The 14,748-nt window shown below is 36.2% G+C and overlaps 1 protein-coding gene across 1 annotated transcript; it reads left to right on the forward strand.

Moving 5' to 3' along the window:
- Positions 1-9,510: 9,510 nt before the first annotated feature.
- LOTGIDRAFT_113227 (hypothetical protein) lies at positions 9,511-11,454 on the forward strand (the record flags this gene model as incomplete). Its single annotated transcript, XM_009050993.1, has 2 exons — positions 9,511-11,015; positions 11,271-11,454. The coding sequence occupies 2 exons, from the start codon at positions 9,511-9,513 to the stop codon at positions 11,452-11,454; spliced, it is 1,689 nt and encodes a 562-aa protein (XP_009049241.1).
- Between the last annotated feature and the right edge of the window lie 3,294 nt (positions 11,455-14,748).

A 14,748-nucleotide genomic window follows, 5' to 3' on the forward strand; every position in this document is an offset into this window, starting at 1 on the left:
GATATTCCCTGGTGTTTTCTGTTATAGGTGCTCTCAGCTTCTAAATGTTGTTCAGATCTTTTAGTAGATTCTCAAGTCAAGTTACTGCTTATAAAGGGTTTAAGGCGTTGAAAAGAAGAACTTCCATTTTCAACATTGGTAGGCCTTTAGGAATTTAAGGTTGTAATATTGCGGTTAAGCAATGTTACGAAAGCACAGGCACAGGCATGTAGGCCTAACCTCTAGTGATAGAGCAATGTTTGTGCAGTTAGTTTAAAAGAGTGATATAGAATATTTGAAATGCAAATCCATTATCTTCCGAATCTGAAATATATAAGAAGAATACTGGTTCCAACAGGAACATTAATAACCATGGAAATCATGATAAACATTTTCACTGGTGAAACTGAGGAATTGTCCTATATTAAATGAAAAGGAAAATGCGTATTTCATATAAAAAATATATATAATTTATTAAGTGAAAATAGTATACATGTATGATATTTTTGCGAGGAAACTCTTCAATTGCAAGTTATCACAAATAAGAAATATTAATTAAAGGGTTTTTCTATTGGAAAATAAAGTTGACGTTTTAGTTGGAGATTTCAGTCTGAATTGTTTAGATGAATCAAATAGAGGGGAAAAGACTTGTAGAAATCGACATATTTCCGAGAAGGGTCCATGTATAGTAGCCTTATTTGTAATGGGTTGGCGTTTTTGATGCTGTCGTCTAGGGAAAACCATTAATTCTGTTCGTTAGTGGTGTTTCTATAAATCATTATGTGGAAGGGTCGAGTAAGGGAATCAGAATTATCACGAGAGTCACAGCACCGGGCATCTAAGAACTCGATAATAAGAAATTTGTCTCCTCGTAGAAACTCCACTGCTGTCTGGTACTTTGAACGCTTGGAATGAGTTTTTGTTTTTAACAAATTAAGAAATGACGATTCAATCTGTTTACTACAGATATATTCCGATGATAATCAAATTACATTGTATTTATTGTCGAAAGGAAATTAGACTGGCCACTGTTTATTTGTTAAGTTGCTTATACCATAGCAGATTATTCTTACAATTAATCCCATTGGTCTAAATAAATAATTACTAGCCACGATCTACAGGGTTATTATGCTGTGTGAATATGTGATTCCTGGCTGGTAGGAAGAGACTACATAACAGATTAAATGAGCAGCCGTCTAATTATATACACGTGGTTACTAATAACCAATTGACAAGAGACCTGTATAAACAAGACTATTAAACATTCAAAATTAAGTCCCGATTACCCTACTTGAATTATTTACAAAATGCCACCTCGGACAAACTGTGTTTTAAATGAAAATTTATCGCTTATTTGTGGTAGGTCTCTTTTCATTCATTTTTCATATTTTTTCCAACTTTTGATATGTAATTATTTTTCACTATTTGATTATAACTATTTATCATATTTTATTATTATAGCAAATTAAACGTTTGCATTTCATTACTAAACTTTATAGGCATGTCTTCCCGTCGCACATGTGCTAGAAAAAAAAGCAGTGTCTCAAATGGTTGAGTGCGGGCCCTTGCACTGAAGTAGAATGGGGCCCCACCGTCGGGGAGGGAATTCGTTTTCACATATGCTCCCCTGCATTCTGAGGTCCCTCCGGAAGTCAATTTGATGCCCCTTAATTTTTTTCTGGGGGTGGGGGCCGTGGACTTGTTTCAACCAGTCCATATGATAGTTGGGCTATTGAAAATTAGACGTACTAGAAATATAAACCAATCATAATGTAATTATACGACACAGATTTAGGGAACAACAATCATCTCTTTTTTGTGCAGCGTTTCGACGTGATTCTTACGCTCTTAAGGCGCAACGTGTGCCCGAAAACAACATGAGAAACTCGTCAAACGTTACATAAAACTTTAACCAGTGAATGATGTTCCATAAACTGTGTCGAAAACAATTGTCACATCTTTTTCTACAAACCAGCGAGGACTGCAGTAACTCAATGAATTTGACATTTACTCGCAAATCTAGGGATTTTTAGTTCTATCTGAATTTCTCAAATAGGTTTTCCCTGTCAGTGTTAAATCGAAAAAAGAAAAATTAAATCATATTTACAATGTGATAGTTTGTTGTTCACCCTGGGTTCCCAACTTGGGGTCGCGGACTCTAGCTCCAGCTAGACATAAAATTCGGACCCCATACGGCATTTTCAAGTAGCGACCCCATTCCGAACAACTCGCTACATGAAAAAGGTTGGGAACCTCGGTTGTACATGATATATTTGTTTGATAACGCGTCAAACAGTCAAACTGTTTTGGATTTCGGGTTTCGTTTTGTGGGTCTGGGGCCTTCCACGCATCTGATTGGTCAATTACTCGTCTGAAAACTTTTTGAAAATTGATATTGTTTGTGAAAATTCTTAAAAACTCTTGATAGGGGACCTTCCTCCCTTGTCTTGGAATGGTTAGTTGGTAGATGACAAGTTAACGTTCGCTTCCAGTGAAATGGCGCTTACGAGCTTTTATTCGTAAAAAAATATCGAAAACCCCCTTCGCAATTTCGCACCTTTGATGCTCGTGTGTTACCGAAATAACATCATGTTTAAAATTGCATATCAAATGCGTTGGAATCATTGAAGTGCATTTTCCGGGCTAGATCGTAAGGTAAATTATGGCAGTTTACAATTGTTTTACAAAACCAAAAAAAGATGAACGTTTCGATGGAGAGGAGTCACCAGAAATGCGTTCCCCTGGTTTTTAGTTTTTAAAAAATTCTTTGAGGACAGCCCTCAGACGAACTCCCCCACTCGTAATTTCGCGCCATCGACCCTTCGCGGCGTCGAACTACGCCCGCTCCAGCTAGACATAAAATTCGGACCCCATTCGGCATTTTCAAGTAGCGACCCCATTCCGAACAACTCGCTACATGAAAAAGGTTGGGAACCTCGGTTGTACATGATATATTTGTTTCATAACGCGTCAAACAGTCAAACTGTTTTGGATTTCGGGTTTCGTTTTGTGGGTCTGGGGCCTTCCACGCATCTGATTGGTCAATTACTAAAATTAAACTAAAAAATAGTTTTGTTATCTAATCAGATTACTGTAATTCCTAAAATCAGATTAGTTTTAAGTTAGGTTTTGGAGAATAAGGTGCTGATCGTTAGTGCTTGGTTTATTTATTGATCTTTGAGATTATACGTTTATCTGTTGTATGCTAATCCTTAAAGTAGATTACAACCAGTGGGGGCACCAGTGGTAGTACCACACTTTCGTTTTAACCAAATTATAAATATGATTTTTATACGTCATTGCCCTAAACTATGTGTCAGATTGAACCAAACCGATTCAATTTTTCGAAATTTTCGTGGGAAAGCCCTTTTAGACGCTCCATGGGAGGCTTGCGACTGTGACGCCTCCACAGGTAGCCGAATGTCAAATTCAGCCTCGACAGTTGTCCTCACAATAGATCAGTCTGCCCCCCCCATACTCCCCTCCTAAACCTCATTTGTACCCACAGTCTCTGGAGGCTGTCGCCGCCACTGATTACTAGATACTAGATATTATATAACAATATATTGTCAGACCTGGAATCCTACTAACTACTTTAGACTAATGTTTCAATGCCATGTGCTTAATTTGCATAATTTATTCAAATTTATTCACTTCTGATAAGATAATGATGATTATTAATTATTTGATTAAATTTAATGAATTTGTACTGAGGCCCTTAGGATTAAAATGTGTATGATCGTGTTTTTTTGTAAGTATAAACTTCAACACCACTGGTTGGTAGATGACCAACGCTCGCTTCCAGCGGATACTGATATCGCAAGATATATTCAGTTACATCTTAGTATTAAAGCAAAGTTCTTCGCTCTGTTCTGTATGATGTTGCCACTTCTAGAGTTATATCAGGGGAAAATATTGAATTAAGAAATGATTCAAAACGAGTGGAATTAAACCTATTTTAATATATAAGGCCTATGTATAGCTTTTTAAACGAATGGCGGCAAATCTCTTTGATGTAGTAGATTGATTCAAACTCATCCTCGGTCATTATCCTATACGTATTATTCAAAACTTACTGCAATAAATGATCGGCCCTGTAAATGAAGTAAGGCTCTAGCTATTAGTCAGGCATACCTAGTATTAACTTTCTGTCTGTGATATTAGCTTTTACCGGAAGTGGGCATCTATGGTCATCAACCAAACCATTATTAGCAACGAGATCAGTTCAATGCGTACTAACGGACTTATTATATTGACAGGTGTCAGCACTTGTTTAAATACAATTATAATATATTCACACACGTGCTGTACCACGTGCTTCACTCAAATTATTGGTGATTATCTCCCTTTAATTGGAATATTTTCACTTCAAAGGAATTACACAATTATTCATTTCCTGTTTGTCTAACATTGGATTAACTAGAAATTTGTGAATGAGATATTCTGAATTATAAATCTATTATCTATTGAAAGCCAAGGAAGCGAATTCTAAAACAAGCTTTCCTACACTTTCGGCTGTTTTCATTTATTCCCCTCTCACTTCCATACAACATATCGAAATTTCCATTATCTTGCAGTTTTCTATTCTATGGCATTTACTTTGGTTTTGATAAACGATTAGGTACGTGCTGTTTGTATAAAACTTTTTTTGGTGGCATTTAGAAATTAAAAATTTAGTAATTGATTGAGTATAATCGTCGAAACGTTACAGCGTAGTTATTGTTATTAAAGTAATTGTGTCAAATATTTTAAAGATTGTTTCATTAGCATTTATACATCATTTACATGTTAGGAAACGCAAATGTGTTTTATTAGTTAGAATTAGCCTGATAATATCCCTATTTACAAACTAATGTCATTTCCTTTATATTCCATGCCGTTCGCATTATGACATCGTGTTCAATTCAATACACTCTAATTAGTTACTCAAAATGTCAATTAAGAGATCGATAAAAAATAATTTAATCAACGTTAAAATCGAACAAAACTATTTTATTAAAGGTGCACCACTTCTACTTTACTTTGACCGTCAAGCCATTGTTGACTCGTGTAGGTTGCTGTAACCGGGACAGAAAAACAATAGTTCAGAAGTTCATAAAATGATGTTTTACTTCCTAATATTCTACTATGACCGAATAGGGAAGACACCATTCAGTGAGCAATGGGGAAAGTATGACCAGGACTTCGTAATTTTTGCTAAAAATCGCCTACCATTTTCAATTTTCAACTGTCGTGAAGAATATCTAACGTGCACCACTTACAGCACTAAGGGTAGCTCGAGAGGCCTGGGTGTATGGTCCAGTATGATAGACTAGACGCTTTTTTTGTCTCTCTTCCCTTCCCCTTCCAAATAGATTTTACTCATAATATTAAATACGAAAATTCGGCCTGTAATTCCAATACAGCTTCACGTCATTTGGTGACGTAAACAAACATGGAGTTTAAATTTAGTAGGCCTACACCAAGTGGATTTGAGTTTATTGAGTCTTCTACGTTCACGTGAATTTTTAGATTAAGAATACAGGGATAATTCATATAAAAAAAAATAATGAAAAAGTTTGCTCGTTTTACTCTTAAAAATGCGAGAAGCCATCTTTAAAAGAAAGAAAGTATATTAATTATTGAACAGAATTAAGTTTTAATCAATTCTATTGGGTCGTTTTTACACGTCTGCTGGTGTTACTATAAATAGATCATTATATAGTCCGAAGAACATGTAAAGGAAGAGGAAATTTCTTATAAACTCTTGACAATATCTGGCTCGTCACGTTACTGTGCGATATAATTTCTATTTGTACTTAGGATAAACATGGAAATTTCATTTTCTTTGGAGTAGAATTACTAATGAGCTGTCGATGTGACAGACCCAGTCACGATTTCTTAGGTAATATTAGTCAGCTCTGAATGTTCAAGAAATAAGTTTTTACAACCTTTGAATCTCCACAATGTCAAGCTATTACGAACTTCGTATTAATCCTTCAAAAACCACCTTTCTTGTATGATGGAATGCAGCGATTTGATTGGATTGTGTTCCAGCGTATACAGCCAATCAGAGCTCTTGACAGGACGACTGTAAACATAATGGTTTAGTGTTTACAAACTTCCTGTCGACACATCTGATTAACTGTATTCGCTACAGCAATATCCAATCAAATCGCTGCATTTACTAACTTCTGTGACACGTATTGAAGTCCATGTTTAAGACGATGTTTGACATGAGGCGGATGATGTATTAAGGACACTTACAGCTTCCATTTGCATCATTCTGATTTCCGTTATGACGTCATTCATTGCTGAAATTCCAGAATAAAATGATGACGCCTGTTCCGCAAAACCATTCAAGTGACATCACAATCTCTTTAAGCTAAAAGTTAAACTACTTGTATTGGAGATTATGGATTTTACAGTAACAAATTACTATTCAACAGAAGACACTGCCAAAATGTTAAAGCAGTGTTCACATGTTAAAGTTAAGACATGTATATTGCAATGAAATTCGTTTTAGAGATAATCCATTAAGTTCAGATTACTGGACTACTATTCCACGGTTGACGTACTATGTTTTTATAACCCGAGGACGACACGAGCTGTATAATATCTACCTGTGTAGACAATTAACTTTATATTGACTGATCTTTACAATACCATATATCTCTTATCATTGATCTAGGCACTCTATATAATTCCAGTAGAGTTTTAGTCATAACATTGAAGACTTATTGGTTATTGCTGATATTTAATTAGCTGCTATTAATGTTTTGCCAATATTTTGTTTGGATTTGGGTTTCGTTCAGATGTTCGGATCGTTAGTACTTAGTTTATTTATACTGCAATGCTTTATCAGGTTTCGGGATCAGGTAACATTTGGTTGTTGTGGGATATCCTTAATTCTTCCATGAAAGTGGAATTTTCAATTGGATAGAAGTATATTGTTAATTCTGTGAAATCAACTATGGGATTATGGATACCTGTTACTTTCTGGTGACCGTGGCCTCCATTTAGTTGAAATGACCGAGACACGTATTAATGTGAAATGGTTTTGGAGCAATTGAATGACCAATAGGATTAACTCTGTTATTAGGAAAATAAAAACTGTTGGTTATTGAGGCATATAACCTGAACAAACTGAGCTCGATTATTGAAAGTACGGCGGGGAGCTGTAGCGAGGTATCTCATCACCTATTGCCACTCTGCTTGGCATCTCTTTTAGAGATTTTGTGTTCATCTTGTTTATCTGGAAAAAATTCTTATACGATGACATCTTATCGCTATAATGCTGGCTCCATTTTGTTATTTCTTTTTTATTTCTACCTGCGTTCAGTTTTTTTGTCCGAATCATAATAAATTCAAAATGCATATAAGACAGACTATATCGATATAAGTGGTGAATTGTCAGTCAAAAAATGAAAGTAGAATTTTAACTAGGACAATAGTATAATATAGGTCAACTGATGAAGTCACTATATATCATACGTGGTCATAAAGTTTGAACAATGGAAGGTCCTAAGAAACTAATGAAGAGCAAATATTTGTAATCGTTCTGAGAAGAAGTGGATTCTAGATATGATAGGATATGAAACAATCCGAAACTGAAGTCTGAAACAGTCTGAAACTTGTTTTCAACAATATGTGACGGTGACAGTAAACCTAATTGTGATATAAGTAGGTCAGATATATCATACATTAGACGTCCGTAGTAAAAGGGTCAATTATTGGACCACTGACGAAGTTAACAACTAACCCGTTTATTCATTAAGTGTATCTGAATTTTGATATGAGGAAATCGAACTTATATCCAGCTAATCAACTCATGTGTGCATGAGTAAATGTTCTGCCGATTGATGCGTAGAACAAGTGTAAAGTGTAATTATATGTGAAAATAGACCATATGATTGGTTGAGATGGTCTTATCATATAGAACGCAATTCATTATTATACTATGTCAAGGTTGGTTTTGTCTATTGGTCTGAAATGGGCATTAGGATACTACTCAACGACGTGACTCTCAAAATACCTTTACTACTATGCATGGAATCTAAAATACAAACTTGTTGCTGTGGCTTGAATCAATACTTCTGATACTGTATGATACACACTAGACCTTGTTCTTTTGAATCAACAAAGATACAGTTTTACACCCAGATAAAGCTACTTTAAAGCTGATATTATTAATGAGAAAATCAATAGACCCATATGTAATAATACTAAGCTAGAACTAGACGGTAGTTGATGGTGTTACAACCATAATGCAATTAAAACAGTGTTATATGAAACAAAACATTAAAAATCTTAAATCGACCAGAGGAATGCGATACAACGTGGTCCACCATGAGATATCATCAAAAGTATTATACATGTACTTGGTTCAGGTATAGCTTGGTTTAATAGCCCCCTCATTCCATTATGCATAGTTCACACCAACGGCGAATGCTGCGCTTTAAATCGGCGAGCAAAGCGCCATCATTTTTTGTTTACTTGTCCAAAAATATCACGATCTCCTAAGTAATGTTACGCTCTGATAAGCTCTGATACGAATTGGTTACGCTTTGGGGACGAATTATTTCCCGATTTGATCAGGCCTTGTTACGCTTTAAATCACTCTTTGATAAGCTTTATTAAGCTTTGGTGCGGTTATGACGCTTTAAATCACGCTCTGATACGATTATCAAGCTCTGTTGTGCATTGTTAAGCTCTGTTACGCATTGGAAATTTTCGAAATGGCCGATTTCATGCCGCTTTTGATCAAGTGGTGACAGACCGTGAAGACTGGGGTCCCCGCTTTGAATAAAGCTCTGTTAAGCTTTGAGTCAAGCTTTGCTGAACTTTGTTACGCTTTGTTCAGCTTTGATACGTTCTCGGCGCTGTAATCAATTCGTGACAGAGCGCCCAAAGCTCAAAGCTTTCCAACGATCTATTACGACCCTGGCGCTTTAGTCGAGCTTTGTTACGCTTTGGTACCGCTTTGTACGCCGCTTTAAAGCGCGATCAAAGCGCCGTTGGTGTGAACTGAGCATTACATCCACGGTTCTCAGACCTAGTATCCTCTCACAACACCAGCTAACCAGCTAAGGGGCCTTGAGTTCTTTGCAAACTCCAAAAGCATGATACGCATTAAGCTGGCTTTAAGATCCCCTGCTAAGCATAGCATATTGAAATGAAGAAAATTAGAAAAAGGAAAACCGATTTAGGAAATATAATATGTGAAGAAAAATCAAAGTTTTGCTTTCAACGTGGTTATAACCCTGTGGGTTGCAGCGACCACGAGAATGGGACTACCAAATATTGTCGGGATATTTTTGAATTACGGCCGTCGGCGTATCAGGGGAAATCGTTAGTAGGATAAGGACGGGAAGTTCATGAATTGGGAATCACATTACTATATCCTTGATAGCCACGACATCACGACGCTTTCTTCGTGAATAGGATTAAGAATGATTTGTAGTCTCACCTGGGAGGATGTGAGTATCTTTTGTGCAATTAATCAGAGGAATTAATAATCTGTATAATGACAATGTATTTTTCAGGGTCACCATGTTTTTACTGGGTCCAGCTATCTCAGTGGTGATATTGACGATTGGTGGCTTCGTTCACGAGACGGTGGAAGCTCAACCTCAGATCGTCACTACTCATGGAACCGTTGAAGGATTCACCCAAACCGTCTTGGATGTAGAGGTTGATACGTACCTGGGAATACCCTTTGCAACACCACCTGTTGGGAATCTCCGGTTTAAGAGACCAGTGGATGTGCAACAATGGAACGAAACTCTTCATGTGAAAACGCCACATAATTCCTGCTATACCTTCATTGATACGTCGTTTGATAGAAGACCCGGTGTTGAAATGTGGAACCCAAACACGAACATGAGTGAAGATTGCTTATACCTCAATATTTGGGTACCACGTGGAAATTCCTCCAATTCAACTACTCCCATGGCGACCATGATCTGGATTTTTGGTGGGGGATTCTTTGCCGGAACTCCAACACTCGAGGTGTATGATGGGAAATATTTAGCTGCTCATTCAGACGTCATTGTTGCGTCTATTAACTACCGAACTGGGCCATTGGGCTTCCTGTACATGGGTACTCAAGCTGCTCCTGGAAACATGGGACTTCTGGACCAACAATTGGCATTAAGATGGATATTTAGGAATATTGAATTATTTGGTGGTGATAAGTCTAGAATTACGCTATTTGGAGAGAGTGCCGGGGCTGCTAGTGCTGGGTATCATTCGTTAAGCTCAGGATCGTTTGATTTCTTCAATAGATCAATCATGATGAGTTCGGCTGTTCCTGTATATTGGACTCTAACCTCTAATGATACCGCCGAATCGCGAGCGAGAGATTTTGCCTTATTTTTCAAATGTCCAGTGAATGACAAGGACGCGATGTTAGAATGTTTGATGTCGAAATCTCCAGTCGAGCTAAGTGACAACCAGTTTGCAGTCTCCGTGACTGGGTTTCTAGGAGTCCCATTTCCCCCAGTAGTCGATGGCGAGTTTCTGACGGACGATCCGGATTCTCTGTTTAAGAGGGACGAGTATAAAAAGGTGGATGTATTATTAGGGGTTGTGAAAGACGAAGGATCATACTGGCTTATATATGGTTTACCTCAATATTTTGCCTTAGTAAACAATCGGAGTTTAAATTATTCCGAATTTGTGACAGCCATTGATTCATTATTGCCTGAAGCCAATGACAACGTCAAAAAGGCAGTTATCGCCCTTTACGCAGAATCGACGCCGTCTGAGTTTAGAAACTATCGCGATATTATGGACGACATTATGGGTGATCAGACGTTTAAATGTCCAGTGATGCAATATGCTCATATAGCAGCACAGTCAAGCAAAGTGTATCTATATTCGTTTGAAGAGCGCATGAGCAATTTACCCTGGCCTGAATGGATGGGGGTGCCTCACGGATACGAGGTCGAAGTAGTGTTTGGTTTACCCCTAAATGAATCACTTGGATACACATCGGCGGAAGTAGATTTCAGTAAAAGGGTTATGACGTATTGGTCAAATTTCGCCAAAACAGGGTAAGTGACAGTGAACAATGTAAATGAAGGGGACGCATGGACCACATTTCGTCCTTAAAATAAATACACATTTGAACTTGTCTGGAGATCGCAAAGCGTGAACCTATGAGTAACAACATGTTTTTTAAGGTTCTGTTTTAATATTGCTATTTCAATAATTTATTCACATAAATATGAAAAGGATTGATCTCACGGAAATTGCATTTGGTTTTAACAGAATGAAATGTTTCATCAATGCATTTTTAATTTTTTTAGAGATCCAAATAGTGCCACGGTAGCAAACTGGCCAGTTTACACAGACTCCAGACAAGAGTACGCTATATTAGATAATACTACACAAGACTATATTCAAACTGGTCTCAGAGCACAGCAATGTAATTTTTGGTCGTCTATAGTTCCATTATTAAAACCAGGTAAGTACAAAATGACATTTTCATAGTTAGTATCAAAAGCTTAGAGATGTGTTGATGGTAGCTCCCTATGGTCCATGTCGCTGGTTTGTTATACATCGTTTAACAAAGAGCATGCCCCAGACGTAGTTCGCAATCATAAAAGTGGAGGTGATGCCGGGTTTGCTATAGCAACCCACACTACATAACAGACGTACAGAGATGCAATAAGTTTGTTTTTGGGTAGCGGTAGCTGTTTCTATAAAATATGTCACAGACAGAATCATGGTTTAGGTAAATGCACGGAATAATTTGGTTTCCATCTTTGATGAGCATTCTTTCAGATTCTAAAAATATAGAAAGTAGAATTTTTTTAAGTCGACTCACGTCTTTTAAAGCGTGCAGTCTAATTAAAATTAGACAAAATGTTCGTTCCGGTTTTTTTTAATTAGCTTTTATTTTTAGTGTAGCTCCTTCCGTAAGGGTCTAACGACAGCCCTCTTGAACGTTGGTCAAATTAACCTTTTGATCTAACCTGATAAACACCACTAATTACAAGCGCTGTAGACGATAGAAATTTGATTGGTTAACGCAGACGTCATCGAATTAGGTCAAAAGGTTAATTTGACAAACGTTCAAGAGGAACGTCGTTAGACCCTATCTGAAATGGCTACATTAATAAATGATTATTATGATGCTATTATAAAAAACGGAACGAAAGTTTGGTCTAATTTTAATTTAACCGTTTAAGCGTGATACTTGTCTCTTACCAATCAGATAATCAATAACCAATTGGATTATGTAAATTATATATTGTCACAGCTGAAATCGAAAAGAGTAGCCTTATACTACCGTTCCAAATAAACATTTTTACCCACTGTACACTGCATGACGTTAGACTAATACGGTACGGAATAGTAGGGTGTTAAACTCCATTTATTTCTATTTATTTCATTAGGGACTGGTTGTCCAAGTCAGTAGTTTAGTCTTCGTTGTCATTGTTCTGAATTCCCTATACAGTCTCGGTGTACTGGTTGGACAATTATGGTAATGGGAAATTTAAAACGAGTCATTTAGACCGCCATGTTGTTTTATTTCATAGATATGACGTCACTGGCAACGCCAACCAATGATAATGCATGTACAAATGGCGGAACTTCACGAGCAGCAGCAAGTCTGATATTCGTGTTATTTTTTCTTACTTTCTTAATTTAACTTTATATTTAAATTCATTTGTAATTTATTGATTAAATGAGATTGGAAGGGATTTCAAATTTCAAGAGAAAGCCGACTGACAAAATGGGGATATATTAAAAAAGCATTAGTTTCACTCCAGTCGATTTTTTCTTTAGGCTGTGCCAGCATTCATCGTCGTCGCAGAGCACTTTCAATTGACTAGTCAAATATGTTATATGGACTCGTTTTATATTTTTGATATTAAATAATAACAACCCTTAAAATGTTTCTATCACATGGATTGTAAAAGTGCCTTATAACAATATTAAATCAGGTTAGGAGGTTAGCTCCCTTTATTTCCAGCATATGCCATACAATTTGTCGATTGAAATTCACTCGATATAAGATTCCCAGAAGAAAGTGTCTGAACCATTTCATTCTACGAATTATATAACGACCCAATAAGCAAATGTTTTTCAAAACTTATGCGTCGATGTATTGTTTTGTTTTCATTTGTACATGGTTTCAATTGGAACTGATTTAAGTCAATTTTTCCCGCAATCCAATGTTCAGAACATTAACGTCAGAAGAAAAATTGTTACTGTAAAATGCCCTACGAATCGAACAGATCTAACACCAGAAATTGAAGTTGGTTTGGTTGAACCATAATGAATCGAGCGGATTTCAGATGACGTAATATGAATGAGGCTTGAGAATATATATTGTTATCTTTCATAAAATATTTTTATTAAGTTATCTAATATGTATTAATAGCAATAAAACATAATATATTGTTCCTGATTCATTCTTTAAAGGGGTAGTGTTTGCCGTCTTCATACAAACAGGAATTATAACGGAGTCCTGCCTTCCTATGTTTTTTTTTCTTTGAAAATGTTTATTAACATAGTAATATATTTACATAGCATAATAATATACAAATACAAAAGAAAATACAATAATTCGCAAAAAAATAAATGCACTGACTGGCAATATTTACATTTTCTAAAAACAGTTTTTTTTTAATATAGCTATTTACATTGGCTATTTAAAATGTAAAACAAACACTTTACTGTAAACTACACCCCACTTTTCAACTTTATGTGGTGAATTACACCAGCCCGCTCTTCTTACCAGAGACTGTCAATTGATGAGCCCGAGTTGAAGCAAAAACACAGACGTAGCTTTCTAATGACACTTCGTATAACAAGGGACGCAACTTGTACCAAAGTTAATTTACAAAATAGGTCTTATTTCTGCTTACTTTTGACAATAACGAAATTAGAATTCAGAAAATACTACTTATAGTGAGGGAAGGAATTAATAAAAGCATACAGCACGTACTAGATCTACTCTCCGAATACTATGTTTTCAGAATCGCAATCATTTTTGTATGAGATGAAATATCGACCTCCAAAATAGAACTGGAAGTCTTAGATTGTATTCCGGCTGTTCGGGATCGTAGTTGAAACGGTCACATTCCAACTTTTATGTATGCCAAATTTTCGTTTTCGTTTTTTTTTTGTATTCCGGTTTTTTTAGTGTAAGAAATGTGTTTGAAAATAAAGCTGATATGAATCTTTTCTACTTCTCTTCATTGCTTCTTCAATAAACATTATATTACTTGTCTTTATTTACCATTTGGGGCGTAAAAACTGCATTTCTAATTGATTCTCGTATTACCTTTTTACGTTAAACATGACCTACATTACATTACATCAACAAAATCTATGTAATGTGCAATTCGAAAGAGTTGACAAGTTTACAGTGTAAACAATCTTAATCATAGATGGTTCAATTGATAGAATAGAGGTCATCAACATCCGCCTGTTTTATTCAATAAAAGCACTCCTTTTAATTTCAAAATTGTGTGTCTGAATTTGACCCTAAAGCCGGAGAAGATCGTGAGAGGTAACAACGTAATGTCGATTCGCTGACAGGTGCGACTCGGATCTCTATAGGGTATATAAGTAATGAATTTCACGATTTAAGATCAGTTTAATTCTATTGTCACCAATATGAAGTCTGCAGTATTTATTGTGAGCGCTCTTCTGGTCGTGTCTTGTCAAGGTACGTATTTAAGATTTAAATTGGATTTAGATTCTTTTGAAACCAGGCACATTTCAATTTATATAGAATAACTAAAAATATATGTATGTATTTTCACTTGA

The sequence above is a fragment of the Lottia gigantea genome, assembly GCF_000327385.1.
Source record: "Lottia gigantea unplaced genomic scaffold LOTGIsca_16, whole genome shotgun sequence".
NCBI lineage: Eukaryota > Metazoa > Mollusca > Gastropoda > Lottiidae > Lottia > Lottia gigantea.